The sequence below is a fragment of the Phaethon lepturus genome, unplaced genomic scaffold (assembly GCF_000687285.1).
Source record: "Phaethon lepturus isolate BGI_N335 unplaced genomic scaffold, ASM68728v1 scaffold12414, whole genome shotgun sequence".
NCBI lineage: Eukaryota > Metazoa > Chordata > Aves > Phaethontiformes > Phaethontidae > Phaethon > Phaethon lepturus.
The window spans coordinates 62,664-80,682 of record NW_010534105.1 but is presented as its reverse complement, the minus strand read 5'-3'; the positions used below and the strand labels follow the sequence as shown (position 1 = coordinate 80,682).

At 38.1% G+C, this 18,019-nt stretch overlaps 1 protein-coding gene across 1 annotated transcript in view; it reads right to left on the bottom strand.

Moving 5' to 3' along the window:
• ROBO2 (roundabout, axon guidance receptor, homolog 2 (Drosophila)) overlaps positions 1–17,791 on the bottom strand; it is a gene marked incomplete at its 3' end in the record, with an annotated part of 135,709 nt that extends 117,918 nt beyond the window's left edge. The window contains exons 1-3 of the mRNA XM_010285434.1: positions 17,582–17,791; positions 15,883–16,003; positions 5,919–6,057 (exon numbers count right to left, since the gene is read on the bottom strand). Of these exons, the coding sequence (XP_010283736.1) occupies positions 5,919–6,057; positions 15,883–16,003; positions 17,582–17,791 (470 nt within the window). The remainder of the gene's footprint in view (positions 1–5,918; positions 6,058–15,882; positions 16,004–17,581) is intronic.
• Between the last annotated feature and the right edge of the window lie 228 nt (positions 17,792–18,019).

Below are 18,019 nucleotides of genomic sequence, written 5' to 3'. Positions count from 1 at the left end.
TTTTGTCCGAGATGAGCATGGATGGGAGAGGTCACGTTGGTGGTCAATACTTTAAGAGAAGCTATAGCAAGGTGGCTATGAACGAAGTTAGGAGATAATTCACACTTTTGAGAAACTTTGTAGCTTACTATCCTTCCAGAATGCCCAGAAGTTAATGGTTGGACTTGACGATCTTAAAGGTCTTTTCCAACCTAAATTAATCTATGATTCTATACTTCTCAGGACCAAAGAGGGCATTTTTAAAAACATAGCAAGACTAACATCTACACAGACTTTTGTTGTTGGAGCTAACATATGTCTTAGAATAAGTTATGTCTAAACTCTCAACTGCATTTATGGTTAAACCTCAGTGTCTGTCACTCAGAGCAGTCAAATAAAATAAATATAAAATCTGTGGTTCTCAGCAAATAATGAAAACCCTTTAATGTGTTTAAATATATGGGTAATTTTCAACAACGAAAGAGAGTACATTCTCCCAAGTAATTTTTAAAGAATATTCCTAATCTTTCATAAATAAGAAAGCTTACAGTGCTGTTTATGATTTTCACTGCTGTGTGTCACTACTGTTTCATTTAACAACCTACAATCTTTTAACACTTAGCAATATACTTTGTGTAAACTACAGGCCATTTTCATTCTGAAGCATCACTCTTGTTTTTTCATTCTACACTCCCATAGCGTGGGTGGCACGTAAAACAAGTACCTCATCCTGCTGGTACAGTTGCCACTTTTCATCTCTAGTACAATATTCATCTAATCAGACAGTGCCTGTAAATGCAACTTACAAGAGCAGGTTGTAATTTCATTAAAGATGTATTTACTGAGCTAAACCAGCTGTTCTGGGCTGGAATGGAAAAAAAAAGGCCCATGTGATTGCTACTCAGTCATTTTTAAGGCAACTGAAAAATGCATTTGCTGAGCTAACCTCACTCTCCCAAAGAGCAGACACTGCTAGCTTCTTCTGTGTAAAAGGTTTAAACAGTTATTATAATGTGTCATAAATTTTAACTTGTAATTGAAAAACTCTTCACTTCCTCAAAAAAAAAAAAAAAGAATCAAAGAATCTGTATTACTTGCTATGTAATTACAGACCATGCAGCTGCTCTCTTCGGCTTCGCTAGAAAATTTGAAGACATGAAACACTGTACAAACCTTATTCAAATTTTATTAAATTGCTAGTCATAGATGTGCCACTCTCATATTGGAGGCTCTCAAATAATATGTCTTTCCTCCTGTTACCAGGACTAAAAAGCAGATGAAACAAAAGCTGACCCTGGCCATATTGAGCTCCTCACCACACAGGAGACCATCAGCGCCTTAGCAGGAAAGTATAATCTCTATTTCTGCCAAGCAGACGAAGGGGAACCTACCCCAACGTGTGGCTGGAAAAAGACTTCAATGTAAAAAGACAATTTTAATTTCATTTTTCAATAGGTCCTGGTCATTCTGCATGGCCACAATTATCTGAGTCACTTTTGTACAATTTTTGTGCCATTTCCTTGTGTCACTTATGAAAAAAACCTCTGTTCATGAAACAGCGAACTTAGTATCTCAGCCAAAGGCATAGGACTGGTGACCCCACAGTATCCTGTTCACCTCCAGTAGTTTGACATGAGTCATACTTGATTAACTATTCCCTAGCCTTTGTGTACTGTGGAAGCTATGGTGCGATGCTGAATTTTTAGAGCAATTAAAATAAAATATACACCATGCACCTCTATCCTTGATTCACAATGCATTTCAGTCTTGGGTCACTGATTCAAAATGGACAGCTTCTGGAAAAAATCTTTACGCACCCCAGACTTCGCATTGTTTCTTTGTTTCTCCCTGTTGATGCAGTATCAACATTTTTAACAGCAAATTATTAATTTGCTGGGATTGGTTTATGCTCTAAATAGAATTTTCAATTCTGAAGAATCAGTTAATTCATTATCCCAACAATGTAAAAGAACTATGAAAACAGTTAACATACAAAACCCACAACACTGTTTCTACCTGGTCCTTCTTATAGCTTTTGTAATTCCTGCCCAAGCACACACAGAAGAGCTCCACCACATGTACCAAGGTATTTGATATCTCAAGTCAGGTCTACAGGGTTTAGGAAAAGTAACATCCTTTGACTGTTAGAGAGACCTATTCTTCATAGGCACTTTGAAAACTTCCACTATAAGAACCACTTTAAGGGTTTTAAATCAAAATATAGACTATCATAATTGTTTTAGATCATAAATTCAAAATAGTTAAGATTTGCAACAAAGCCTTGTACCCTCAGAAAAAACTTATGTCCATCTGTTCTCAGTTTTATATCACGGCTACTCATACATATCTGTGTAATTACATAGACAATTCAACAAAATGGCTAAATTAAATTTTTTTAAATAGTCTTATTTTCAAACATGCTAGTTTCTTTAGAAGTCTTTTTTTTTTCTCATTCAATTCAATTGCAACTGGAGATGTTTACAGTTCACCAGGGACCTTTATAATTAAAACTGTAATAGCCTGAAATTATTTTCCAATTATTACTCAATGCACCAATTGGTGGAGCGATACTGTTTATATTTGTCACTAGAAATTACAGTGATTACTTTTCTCTTTGCTTTCACATGTGTCACTAAAAAAAGCTAAAAGGAAGTAAAATGGAAGACCAGAGAAGGATTGCTGAAAGACTATGGATCCACTATCACTGATTCTGGCATTTATCAGGAACAAATTACAGAACAAAATGCATAGAAAAGTTCAGTTTATTCCACTTTGCTATCACTGAACTAGACAGTTCTGAAAGCTGAACTAACAAGAGACAAATTAAAAAATTTGCAATAATTGTTGAAGCAGGTACCTACTATAATTGTTTTGTAATCTAGAGGTGAAGTCAAAAGGAAATTATTGAAAAAACAAAACCAGACAGATGTGCAAAGAAGGTCGTTAGCAGTAAAAACAGGAAATTGATATTGAAAGTTGTAAGACAAATAGCTGCACAGATCTGCTCAGAAGAAGGATTTATGTATGTAGGAAGAATAACAAAGGGAATTCCTTGAGGGTTTCATATTTCACTGTAGATGTTAGAATGCTTAAAATACAGGAGCTCAGAAGCTGAAAGCTAATTTTGGTTTTATCTCAAAAAGAAAAAAAAATCTTTAATTTCATCAAGAAGGAAAAACTTGGAAATTTTCTTCTTAATTTATAAAATTGCTATATTATAATTTTTTAATCCATTCATCCATCCATCACACTATACTTGGGCAAAGTTCTTTGCTTGCATTAAAAAATCCAGGAAAAACAATAGCTTTTCTTCCAGACATTCCAAGTTTATCTTCCTTGATTAAGCATCATGCAGTATGGTTTGGAAATTTCCACCTTTTGGACAGTGAAGCCTCTGCTTATGTATCTTGCTATACAAATGATACATTTTGGAGATGAAAACATACAGTCCTGATCATCAGAGGTATTTGCTTTTGAAGTGTGTATGTTGGACTCTACTAGATGACCACAATCCACATGGCTCCGGCAGTGGTAACCCACTACGTGGGCAGTGGCAGTGGTAGTCCTCTATCACCCAAGGGGGTCTCCAGCATGGAATTCTGCAACCTTGCCCCTTCCTCATCCATCCCTGTGATGTTCTGGGAAGCTGACGTAAATGAAGACGTACTGCTACTTTCTATTTTAAGATGCCAAAACACACTTAATGAAATGTTAAACAGCAATATAAAAACACTGCAAAACATTGTGAGTAGTTTCTGAGCCTGAAGTTGATTATGATCAGAATGTACCTGACTAACCTTCTCTTCTTTTAGTTAAAAGCCCAGTGAAAGCTCTTCCTGTGCTTCCTGTTTCATTTCTTCTTCCTTAGAAATATATCATGAGTGAACAGAAAAAATGACCTCAAAGCACATATTACTATGTGTTTCACAGTAAGATATAAAAGAAAAAGAAGAAACATAGTCATTAAAAAAACGCTAATAAAAGTGCAACCTAATCAAAGGCACTGTTGGTTCATCATCTATTACTTCTGCTTATGAGACCTAGAAATGGACATGATTTAAAACAACAGAAGCAGAACAACAGTAAGAATAAATCACAGAAGCACAATGTATTTACTATGGACTACTCTACAATGTATAGTTCAAAAGCAAGCAAAGAGAAAAATTCATCCTGTCATCCAAAAGTTTGCTCTTCAAAATATTATTTTATGTATTACATGCATACACATCTATCAATATTATTAGCAAAAAAGCTATGTCATTTTTAAATTTGTTTTAAATTGCAAGGAAATCAATTATAAAATGCATTCCTATATATATACATATGTATCCCTACTTACATAGAAACGTTTTTTCTAGATTATGTATCATTACATTAATACATTTAGCTGCAGAATTGCATGCTCATGTAAGACATCTTACAGAGTTGAGGGTGTGGAAACTAAAGGAGGTATTATCCAATTTGAGTTTTGGGATTTTCTTAAAGATTTAGAAATTGAGAAACAAAAGCTATTAACCCAAGATGGAAACATGACTAAGTGCTGTGTGACTCTGAGGAATTTTCCAACCAGTTTTCATGAAAGTATATGCAACACTAAGCGCCATATTTAGCAAGTGGACGAAGACTGCCAGATAACAGCCCTACCACATTTTTCACCTTGTTGGGATGAAGGTGTAAGACATGCTGTGATAAAGAAAGCAGACAGCAATGTCTAACTTGTTTTAGTTAGACCCAGTCTAGTAGTATGGTCACAGAGCACTTAGTATAAATTGGCACAAACTAGCTGCAGTCACCACTGCAGCTGCTCTTTTTTAAGGATTGGAGGGGCAGAAATAACACTGGCAGCCAGCCTACAATAAGTCCAGTGTTTAAAGCACTTGTCTGAAGAACAGAAGGTCTAGATTATTTTTTGCCTTTCTTCAAATTCCATCAGCAACATCCCAGGAATAACCAACACTGATAGAAAAGAACAATCAACTGTGGTAGGGAAAAAAAAAGCCCTATTCATATCTGCTGTTGAACTTAAAAGCACTGCAAAAATGTATCAGGAGTCATAGGGCCAGAAGGATTCCCGGGCTATGGAGACCTGGGTTCTCATTCCTGTTTCCAGATCTACTTCTGTGTTAAGATTTTGTAATCTAATAATGATTCGTCATCAAAACTCGGAAGTTCCAGAAACCGAGGACCAAACTCTTTTCTGTTAGCTGAGGAGGAGCTGAACTAATTTAATGTCCTTTTATAAGACAGACTCTCATCCCCTGATCACTCTGGAATTTTCTCTGTTTGTTCCAGATTCAGTGGATCTTTCTTGAACACAAAGGGCCTGTTCCAAATTCCAACTTTGTTTTCCACTTCTGCCAGTTTGTTCTTTGTTTCCTCGAGAGGAAGGTTTTTCTCCGAGACTCTACCAAAATAAGCCAAGAAGCCAGAAAAGCCCACCACAGCGCTTTGCTAATTCATCCTGCTAGTGCGACGGAGCAGCTCTGCAAGTCTCTAGCCAAGTTTACTCCCTTTTGGTATCAGCACTTATTATGAAGGCTACTATCACTAATACATTCCTAAAACATCTTTATTTTTCTCCAGCCGATTCAATGAATACCCATGTGCTCACAATACCTACGCATCACTTTTTTTCCGGCGCACCCAGCGCTGTTTGCCTGCCTCTATTCGCTTAATAAATTGTAAACTTAAATTGGAATCCTGTTTGGGACTCAATCATTTATCACACACGGGAATCCATTGCCTTGGACAATTCAACCCAGAATGGGCTTCCCTGCTCAGCTGGCTCTGGAACAGGTTTTGTAGTGCCAAAGACCAGCAATATGGGACATAAATCTTGCCCATAACGTCAAATAACAAACGATAATAGTAGGGAGTGATTCCAGCATTACTCAACAACTGAAGTGTGAAAGTGTGGGGAACATGAATGTTGCTCTCACCTTCCTCTCGGTAAGTCTGCATCATCCTTCTTCCACCGGACTGTGGGTGTGGGATCCCCCTGCACCTGGCACCGGAAATCCACGGCCTCCTCCTCCAGCACCACTTGGTTAATCGGTCGCCTGAGAAACGTGGGCCGTTCTTGAAAGAGACATTAAAATTCCTTAGTGAGTCAGAGGGTTGAAATGAACACTTTTGGCTTTTCAGCATCTTTTTGTTCACCGATTCACGGAACGAAGAAGGGAGGCTGAGCTCCACAAATTCAGACAAGCAGAACTGATGATGTGCACAAAGAAGCCGGAAGATGACTGCCAGGCTGGAGAGGCGGTGGCTGCCGCATCCGGCCCTCACGCAAGAGCTGAGTGCCACCAGCAGGAAGCCTGTGCTAGCACTGACTGCCCGCCTGCCCTGCCAGCGGAGAGGTCTCCAAGACCGTGCCCTTTCGTGGGAGCATTTTGGCTCTGCACCACCGCGTACACCCAGCGTGATCTAAACCTCCTGCCTGCTGTAGCGATGCAGGAGCTGCCCACGGAGACAGCCTGCCTTCGGCAATAATCAATATCTTGGTGCTTCGGAGCAAAATGTAAATTCCGTGTTATGCGTCTCAGGCAACTGTGGACTATCGTACAGAGGTCAGAGCTTCCCTGATCCCCATCGCTAACTTCACCACGGAAAACTAAATTAAGGTCTGAATAATAAGTTCTGTTTACCCTTGTTATGTTAGCCTGCACGACTACAAATATTATTAATCACCATAATGTTGTACAGGCCTGCTTAAAATCCAGACGCAGAGCCACAATCTGATCTCAGTTATACTGGTACAAACCCAAAGTACCGGTAATTTCATTTGAAAGGATATCACTGGGGTTAGTTTCCAAGTTGCCTTTGGACTGCATAAATTTTGTTCTGTCCTCTCCTGGCCATACCACACTTTTATTGTCAGAGATTATTTAGCTGGAGTCAAACCATTATAAGACTGGGTTTATGTGAAGCAGTATTTCCACTCAAGACAGGGATTTGTTTTAAAGACATTTAAAACTGGTTACACACTACATTTCACGTTTCATTCTCAGCAAGTTGAAGGGTATGATGTAACTGAAAAAATTATTCAAAATTCACAGAGATGTAAGCAATACCAGATTCTGACTCAGGCAGTTTGTCTTGATAACTACAGAGCTGAGTTTATGGGTTGGCTGTCCATGTTTATTATATTCAAATAAAAAAAACCCCAAACATTAGAAGAACATTAATAAGGTTGCAAAATCAAGCACACAGAACCTCAGTGCCAGAAGTGCCAGAACGAAGTCTGTCTGTGTACCCTTTAATCACTCCCTTTCTGTTTATGCCTTATGGGACTGGTTGCAATTATATGATCATATACTACTTTTCCCCCAAACATCTCCAGGTTGTTGGTATTCATTTAATGAGCAGGTGTTTAATATTTTGCTTTAGCTGTACCATTTAGTGGGTGGCCTCCTGTCATACTACTCAAACTTCACTTCAGTGACAGAATTATTAATTTCCTCATGACCTCCATTACACCCATCTTAATGCTTCATAAGCAAGTCACTTATGTTTATAGCCCGTCTCTGAAGTGTGATGGAGATCTAAAGAAAGCAAGGTAAAAAATATCTGCTAAATTTTGATCCTCAACTTGAGACACAAAACTGCCACTTTTTTTTTTTAAATTTAGTATTAAATTTCTGTGCTCTATTGAATTCAGTTGCAGCCAGTAAAATATTCAACACTTTTACAAATGAGAATATTAAGTCAGAGAACAAGGAACACAAAAACCACCTGTTAATAATTATGTAAATGAGTGACAGCATCATACAGGAATTCCATAACACTAGCAGGGGGACCTAGTGGCAAGGAAAAACGTATTTTGTCAGCAGAAGAATAGAAACACTCAAGAATCTATAGCACTTTTCCAGTGCCTAATGGGCAGAGATTCTTCTCTGCATTTCTCCCAAGCCATCGCTTTTGTCCCATTCCCAGTCCTGACCAGGACCTGCAGGTTCCAGCGGCATTTGGGCAAGTAAATTCAGTTCTAGTCTCCCCCCGCACGTTGAAATCTCAGTCTTTATCCCCTGTTTCAGGTCTGCGTACCAGCCGCGTACAACCTTCAGCACAGCTCCTTGTCCTGAGCGTGCTTCATCAGGTTCTTCCTGCCCGGTGCATGTAGTCTCCTGACCCTTCCCTGCCTGCAGCTCGGTTTGCTCCTGCCCTCACCTATGAGTCCTGGCCAGCCTGTGACGGTGCCTCAAGTCCCCCTCCGTTCCAGCCACTGGCTGTGCCAGCTCTTCCCAGCTGCAGACTTCTTCCGTAACCGGCTTGTCTCCTCCTAGCCCAGAATGTTGCTGGAACCCAGAAAGTGTCCAAGTCCAGTCTCCCGTCCAACTACCCACGCCTCACAGCAAACTGACTCTTCTCCACTCTGTGTTTGAACTACACTTGAACTGGAGCTTCTCTTCTCTGTGCCGCCCAGCTACAGCCCATCCACAATAGTAACACAAGAAAAATCAGTTCAAGTAACCAAGTAGCCTCCCTGGAGAGTGACAGTAGCACTAAACTGCAGTTGCAGGAAAACGCTGTTCAGACCTGCATTCTGCCTGGTGTCTCTGGTGTATGGTTTTTTTTTTTTTTTAGAGAGGTGCATAATTGGCTACATTTGGTGAAAATTATTGGGACAAGCAAAACATTACATCTCTGGCACAGTGTAACTATTTCCCAACAAATTTTATGTGCCTGTTATTCAATATGAGGGACCTGCATTTCTCAGGACAAAAAGCTTCCTCCATTCCTCTCCTTCAAATCCTTCACCATTTCCCTCCAATTATCCCAATTAAAAAAAAAAAAAAAAATCAGTTGAAGCAGACATCAGGCATGGAAAATTTGTATAAAGCCTTTTGGTTTGACAAACTTCTTAGAACTGGACCAAGTAACAAAAGCATTAGTTGTTAACCTTAATGCTAAGCAATGCACTTGGCCTGTCTGTAATTATGTGGATCTAGAAGAGAATATCTTAATGAAACTTTCTGTAAGTTGCAACAGTATCTTATGCACAACTTCTCTTCTAAGAAGAGCTCAGTCCAACCCCTGCTCTGACCTCATACACAATACACTCTACATTTTGGTATTTGTTTTTCAAACGATGATCCTAAACCAAGAAAATTAGATCCAGATCAGCATCCTTATAGGTGATTTAGAAACCCTTGAATTTAAATAACTCTGCATGTGCCTATATGTTCTCTTGCTCTGCATACAAAAAATTATTTTAGACCATGTTTAAAAAAGCTGCCTGTAAACATCTAAGAAATTAATGTATGTGTATTTATGAAATTGCTACCTGTGGCTGTAAATGCTTCTTATACAGGAGATGAGAAAATAAATTCCTACCACATTTTGAGAAGAACCCAGCTGACAAGACAGTAAATGGCCCAAAGGTCATTAGGTAAATCATTTGATTCCACATCAAGGCAATTTAGGAGTATACATACATGTTTGTTTCAGATCAGCTTCTCAAAATTGTGTATTTTCCAAAACAGTTTAGATTTTGTTAGAAAATAAATAGCTATGTAAGTACAGATCTCAGTTAGTAAGGACATGTAAATACCAATAACCGCTATTTCCATTTTTCCATCATCTCTACATTTTGCCCAGTGTGAATGAGGAAAGAACAAGTTATCTCTCATGTTGTTTCCTGTATTCGTACCACTCAGACAACCCCTTGAATATGTCCAATAGCTAATTATATGGCTATAAAGTGATCAGAGTGAATGCCATTGCCAATGCAATTAACATTCTTTATGTGAGATTAACTGGATTTGAGTCACCTGCATAACTTGCTTACAGTGTTAATCTCTCAGGAGACAGAGAGCTGCTTTCCTAGGCATGTTAAATAAAAGAAGTTTTCTTCACACAGCCAGGTCAAATTTAGTTTCAGAGCTAAACTTGAGAAAAAAATCTTTATATCTTTTTCGTTTGAAATGGTTCGCCCATAAACAAAGCCTTGTGGTATAATTAACCATTGTTACTCTGTCAACAGCATTCAGAACACAATATATTTGAGAAACGACAAGAAAGGGTGTAATAAATTAAAATTGTAGACATATATAAAATTTTAATATAGTTATTTTATAAGCTTTCACTGAGTAAATAAAGTACACACTTCCAATATTTTCTCTGATGAATATTAAAAATCTTTGAAGAGCACTATAAAATAGGTCATGGTTATATGTCATGTCAACCAGTCATGCTATTACTAGGGTGACCTTTATAACTTCAGAATAAACTTTTATAAAAGGGAGTTGTTAATGCAATCTGGACACACACCGACAATCTGTTGCAGCGCTTGAGATATGCGCTGCAAGAAAACCTACAGAAGTGATTCTAACCAGAAACATAGGAAAACTCTTTTCTTGCTTTGGGTGCTGACACAAGTTAACTGCAGAACTCAATTTTTCCTCTATTTAACAATTGGTCTGAGTATCACAGTCTATTAGAGAGATTCCAATGACCTTCAGATGTATTATTGCCCTTTGTCTGTTCCTCAAAAAGTTAGAGTGCCACATATAGGACCTCAATCTAATAAAAATGATCCTAACTACCTTAATGTATTTTCTCTGCTGAGGCAATTGTTAGAGTGACGGATTTGATGGTCCCCATAATGCAGAGGCTCAATCTGATTTGGAACTGTTTTCTTTGTCTTTGCTGGAGAAAAGGCATCATTTTTTAAAAAGGTTTTTGTGTTCTAGAGAGAAGTATTAAAACATGAATTAAAAGGCTTTGGGGAGGGATTTAACATCAAATGGTTTAAAAATAAAAGGATTTTTCACTTTAGCGTTCTGATGTAAAGAAAAAAAAAGAAACATTAGATGGTTGGAAGTAAGTTTCACTTCAGAATGCTGTCAATAGCATAGATATTTCATTAACTGCAACATGATCTGGATAACGTAAAGCTCTCTGCCAAAAATGAAGATCTGGAAGAAGACAAGGTATTAAGTTCACACTAAATTTACCTATGTTGGCCACATAAATTAAAATACAATTGCAAAAGCAGATGGTTTTATATTTAAAGACCATCTTCTACTGCCTCTTTTTAGGCACTTTTCCATTTTTCATTTGAGAAATAAGCACTTGCATAGACATTGCAAACTGCTACACTCTAAGCAGTACACAAGATGCGATGAGCTTTTACCATAAACACACGAAGCACTATTAAGAGGCACATGCAAATGAAGTGGAATGATTTTTATCAGTTGTTAGTGTTTTTCTCCTTTTATATACATCTACAACCAGTGTTTTTCTCCTTTTGTATACATCTACAACCATATCAATTTCAGTTTTTACTGAGCATTAGGTAACGGGCTTTGGAGACCAAATCAGCTCCTTTTTCACCGCAGTAGCCTTATCCTGTTACAACTTGTCAGTATCTGTGGATAACAAATATTGTAAAGCCAAGCTGGCTCTTTGCAAACAGCCACAAGTACACTGCAGCTGGGAAATACAAGGATTTGAAGAAAAACAGGAGGAGTTTTGCTCTGAAGGACAAAACACACACTGCCAATTTCTCTATCTTCAAGTAGGTTTTCCATGCGGCTGGGAAAGCTTCTAGGACTGATTTCCAGGATATAATTAGACAAGACTCTCTGCTGAGGCCTTCCACATAGTCCAAGCTCAGGAAAGTAAAATGTGGCACAATGTCTTCATTAAGGACTTTTTGACTTTTTTTCCTCTAGCATCATGTCGTCAGAGTATACTCTTTCTGGAACTGTGGTATCTTTTTCAGCCTGACAATGTCTAGAGAACATCAAACACAAATACTTCTTCTAGCATCAGACAACAATACCTCTTCATCCCACAGGACCTTATTAGCTGAAAAAAGGTTCAAGTACCAAAGCTAAAGTCAAAGATTAATCCAAAACAATCTGAACTGACATATCTTTTAAGACATTTTTGTACTCTTCTTAGTTATGCTTTATGTTCTTCTAAGGCTCTTCTAAATATATCTTTTTCCACTGCTTGATGCCAGCCTCTTGAAGTTGGTATATTAAGGCTTTCATTGATTTCACTGAGCTTCAGAATCAATATACAACATATACCTTTGTACATTCTCTTCAAACATACCAATTTAAGTCCAAAGGAACAAAAAGGAGTCTGAAATAGTTAAAACAACTGGAAAACTTATATGAGAACACTGCAGTAGTATGAAAAAATGATAAAAGGTTAACTTAAACAGTAATTCTTACTTTATTTAATTTCTGGCTCCATATTATATATTTATAAACCAAGCTTTCTTACAAATTGGAATGAAACTGTTTCTGTTTTGCATCTTGCTTTAAGTCTGTTCAGCCAAAGGCTACAAGCCCAAACACAAGCAAAGCAGCCTAATTTGTATCACTTACACTTCTGAATTTGGCCTTTAGAATAGTGCGTCCATAATAATAAAGTACCATGTTGCCCCATTTTGTGAACACCAGGATTGATGGATTAGTTACTAACTTTCTTTAAAGGCCAACTTAGACTGTGACAGACCCTGCCTTCTTGCTTTACTCCAAGATTACACCTTGGAGCCTCATAAAGGCAAAAATTAGCAGTAGTACTTGAAAAAGAAGACTAACAAAGTGCAGCGCATCATTTTCACTATTCAAAACACAGGAATAATTTTGGGAAGCACTGCTTATATAATCAGTTTGCTTTATGATATTTCACTGTGAAAGTTTGGCAATTTTCTGCTAGTAGAAGAATCATGACTTCTGAACAAAAGAAATGCAACCTGCATCAACACTAACAGTATGCTCTTAGCAGTGCCTAAATGCTGAAAACTAGGTTTCCTAGGCAAGTGGGGTTGAAAAAAAAAATTACTTGTTTTGTGAAAGTTCTACATGTATTATCCATGACTATCTCTCAGCAAAGGTTATTGAATACGTACCCAGCCAAGTGGATACATTATGCGTATGGGAAACTTCCATTTTCTCCTCCTACTTCTTTCCAAGGTTCTTATGGCCTATTTTACTTTAGGGTTTTTTTTTTTAAACTCAGGAAAGGTGTAATCTTTTAGGCTTGGCTTCCATGTTGTTCCCCTCAGGCCACCAGTTACCACCACACTGATTTAGTTTTTCCAGAGGCAATGCCTCAAGCTAAATTCACCGTACAGGGAGCCAGAGATCTGTCACGAGTCACATGCAGAAATTAACTTCAGGTACTACAGACAAACTTGCAAAGCCAAAAGTAATGAGTGGCTGATTCCTGGAAAGGTTTGAGAACTATTATGAAACTGTTCCTTTTCCTACAGAGTAGTGTGTTTACTAAGGGCCCCTTCACACTATGGAAAGGGCTTGGGGGTTTGTTATTTGGAAAAGGAATAGAGACATTAATAATCAGCTAATTAATACACATTCCTCTCCAGAATCAGCACCAGCTGTAGGCTTGCCAGCCACTTTATTAAATTCTCAAAGTCTCTTAGCTAAGATGTCTTCATTTTAATTATAAAGCCCATTTTGAAATATGTTCAAAACAGTTATAGTTGGGCACATGAATAATATATAAGTATTGTGATAGCTCTAGCATGTTTTTCTCAAAATTTGCATTATTCCCATGTTCCTCAAACCTGTGAGTCATATTAGAGGAAGGCTGTGGACTTAACAGATGACCTATGGTTTTGTCTGTGTTCAGCAAAGCCAATCTGAACAGGCACAGCCAATCTGACGTTTCCCAGAGTTGCTGGATTTATTGGATTTATTGTGTATGCTTAGGCTGATTGGACTGTCCAGTAGACACATTGCTTCCTGGAAACATCATGGATAATGCTCTCCAGTGTACTGTGCACGCACCCACCCACACACGAGCTGCGCCTGGCGTCCAGGAACAGAATACAACTGTTCTGCTGGTGGAAAGTAAAGCCAAGACTCCTTCTTTTGTACGGAGCAGACCAAGACTAACCTGGACACGTCTATACAGTGAGCCCAATACACCAACACAGAGCTTCAGGGCCAGGAGGCAGCCAGGAAATGGGCACAGGATAGTCAAATTGTCTTGTCAAACAGCAGATCATAACCTAAGCACCTGCTTCCTGTGTGCTATTCTTGTACAGCAAAACCCAAGATAGGAAGGGAATACCTAGACAGAAGGGGAATTTTAGACAGGAAGATACCCAGATAGGAAAGGAATTTTAAACACAATTTTCTTTAGGTTGTCTAACACAATTCTGAAGAATTAAAATATCTAATTTAAATTATTGCTGATTTTGTTCAGTATTCACAAAATCGGCCTAGATTGTATTTTATGAGTTGATTGCTATGATTAAATCCTGTAAAAATTTCAGAATATTATACTTGGCTATGTAATATTTTACATATGAAGACAAACCTAATACCTTTCGTAGCTCTGCAGGATATGAAATTACATGCATATTTCGATTTTTATTCCTACAGTTCAATGCTTTTTAACAAATTATTTTCTTAAGGATTTCTTGAGGCTTTGTAGTTTAGGACTGCAATCTGCTTGTTATCCACAGGGAGTATTACCAGAGATTATCAGTACTTAAACTGATTAAGAAGATATGTCATGTCTCTTTTATATCTGTATAAAGGCACAATTTCAACAGACTGGCTGCAAAGGACATAATAATTTGATAGAGATCCTTTCTGTGTTTTTTTCCAAGGTATACTAGTTCTGTTTTTAAAAGTCATATGCTTCCATGAATCCACAACAGTAGAGTGGAAACCTTTACAGTCTTGTAATGCTGGAAAGCAGCAAATCCTTAGTCACTCATGGATCATGTCTAGCAGAAACTTTTCTATGCCTTTTGTGAATCCCATAATGTGTGGTTTTTTTTTTTAAGTGGACAAACAAATGTTGAATTGCACACACATGCAAACACAGATGGCAATATCTATGACTGGGTTTTCCACCATATTAGCCAGAAGGTGAAAAAATTAGGAGCACCTGCTTCAGAAAGGACCTTAGTATTTCTATGAAAAGTCTAACTGGAATTACAAGCAGTCTTGTTTGGAATTTTGGTATTGTATCAAGGATATCGAAGTGATGTAGCAGGCGGTAACATTAACACTATTTCTCTTCTTTCTTTCTTTTTTGTATGCATGTATGTGTTTTCTTTAGCAGTGAGGAGTTTTTTCCTTATTGATTTTCTTTTGTTTGCTCAAGACCTCTTGACTAATTCCTACAATACCACAGCAGGATTTTGTGGCTTTGCTTCTTACCCAGTTGTTAGCAGGATGGATCCAGCTCTAGGTTCAATATTACTCTATTCTTGCTCTAGACCCTAACCATAATACAAATGTTTCTAACAAATTCTTGCCTTGCCCATCAGGTCTGGAAGCTCTTTAACACTGGAAACCTATTCTTTTTTTGTTCATTCAGCACCACCAAAAACCTAGATGATGCTGTGACTTACAGGATGAAAAATTGCTTCATGCTCTTTAAAAAACAAATGATAAAAGTGTCCCCATATATTCGAAAATGTTAATCTCAGGATTTTCTCCAATTACTTTTTACTGATCAATTGAGATCTTTTCTGCTCTCTCACAAAGGTTTGATTTCACAGCCCCACAGGAATAAGGAATTATTTAAATAGGCAATGCTGGTCCAAATCTCTGTTAAGCAGGCATTGTCATCTGTATTAGAAGTAGCTTAATGACATTTGGAAATTTTGTGATGGAGAGCATTATGTCCTGCATTACTGTCTCCGAGTGTATGAATATCACTGAGGACCTCCAATTAGATTGAAACTATGCACTTAGAAGGAAAATGTTGATCCATCACAGCTCCATAATTATAAATTGCAGCCTTTGAAACCTGGTCTTCAAAAACTGTGAAATGCGGCTTAAGCAGTACTACTGTGTTTTGTTAACCTTGTTTTGTCTTATATTTGATGAGTTACCCAGGTCAATTAAGACTATGACATTTGTAGTGAAAAGGAAACAAAAGCTTGGATTGCTTTACCAAAGACAGTCAGCTCTGCTGGATCGCTGTCTCGCTCCCCCACCATGTTGGTTCCAACGCAGGTGTACATGCCGGCATCACTTTTTCTTGTATTAGAGATCATCAGCTTCCCACCACGTATCTGTTTCAAAACAAGGAATTTATTTTTAACTTCAGAAAAACAAAAGATATCAGAAAAAATCTATCTTCACAGGCAGCAAGTTCCACAATGAAGGGATTTAAAAGTTTTGTTTGTAAATATATGTATAGCTTTAAAATTATAATCCTATATACATAAATATCTTAAAGTTGTTCTAGAACACATTTTATCCTATTGACTGATTCTAAATGCATTTCAGTTTTTTCTTCTGTTTTCATTAGATGCTTTACATTTCAAAGATTACATTTCTTGCTGCTGCTTTGGCAATGCAGAGGCTCGTATTTCTTGCATGATGAGATATAAAGCACTCTTGACATCTCTCTCAAGAAAAAGGCAACTTTATTTAGTTTTACTTAGTTCATCTCCTTTTATTTTACTCGTGTCTGAACAGTTTCCTTGTTCACTCATTAAGGCAGATTTTCTCTTTTCCTTGATGCAAACAGACTGAATCTAGCCCAAACTGAGAAACCACTTGACTCCCATAAGACTTAACATTTTCCTGGCTCCAAAGGGTGCTTGCAGAGTGGAAGAGCAGGGTAGTTGAAAGAAATAAGAAGTTTGCAGCTTGTGAAGTCACAGACAGTGTCAAAAGTTAGACAATGGGATGCTTCAGAATAAGGTAGGAATATAGCCAAAGAAACTTGAGAGTCAGGGGATCATAACCAGTTTCCTGCCGCTCTTACTTCCTCTACTCGTTCCTTCCTCTACTCGTGAGTAGACCCTAGCACAGACAGCCTGGCCCACAAAGAGCAACTATATAGACTGTTTAGCTTGCAATACTTCCTTAGGCACCCAAAGCAACAAACAAGCTTCCTGATAGTACTTCCATATTGAGTAAGGCACAGAACGAGTTACATATCATTACATACAACAGAAAACTTTATTGAAGAAACATTAATACTGAAAAGCTAAGCATTTAAAACTTAGGAATGAAATATGTCCCCGCTCCCTTAATTTATCCCATTTGCTTCCACATACCATGATATAACTTCTAATCGGTTGATAAGTAAGGTATTTCTGCTGGATCCTCTTCCATTCAGTACTTTACCAATATCATCCTAAACTGTTGTTTTTTTTCCCATGGAGTATTTGTTCACCTCATAGATATGACTGATTGTATCTTTAAAACACCTCTCTGATACGAGCTCTGGTTCATTAGCTCATTCATTAGAATCTTCTGATTCATGAGTTCATTTCATAGAACGGAGATCTCATTTCTTTTAAATCAGATCTAGAAAAGCTAAGGCCAGATCGGTCAAAGATATCTGCCGAGTTCCCCATATAACAGAGCATCTTATATAACCAAATCTACAGATATAACGGACCCCCGTTACACTGGTTATACAAATCAAGCCTCAAGAAGTCCAAGTTGGAGACCCAAACTGGAAGCAATAAACAACTTTCCTCCCCTCATTTGGGAAAACTCAGAGAGGCCAGCTGCCAAGAGTAATGACGAGTTTCTATGGGAAAGGCTATAAAGCTGTAAAGTTCTGCTGCTCTCAGCTGCGGGGCTTTAGTGCAGGCCCTGTGTCTATAGACAACCACCTGAGTTGTACTCACACTGATTCGCTCTTCCCTGTCATCAATACGGACTTTATCTTTCTTCCAGTAGATGGTAGGCTCAGGGTGTCCACGAGGTGGCTGGCACTCCAATATGGCAGGCTCTCCAGCTGCCACCACAACATCTGTAGGGTTTTGGCGAAAGTCATCCCGTAGCACTAATGCAATAAATGAGGGAAAGAAGAAATAAATTAGTGGAAGTGATGACATGGTAAATGGGAGGAAAAAAATACATGCAGACACATATAATATTAAACAACACAGAATCACAGAAACATTAAGGTTGGAAAAGACCTTTAAGATCATCAAGTCCAACTGTCAACCCAACACCACCATGCCCCCTAAACCACGTCCTGAAGTGCCACGTCCCCACATTTTTTGAACCCTTCCAGTGATGGTGACTCCACTACCTTCCTGGGCAGCCTATTCCAATGCTTG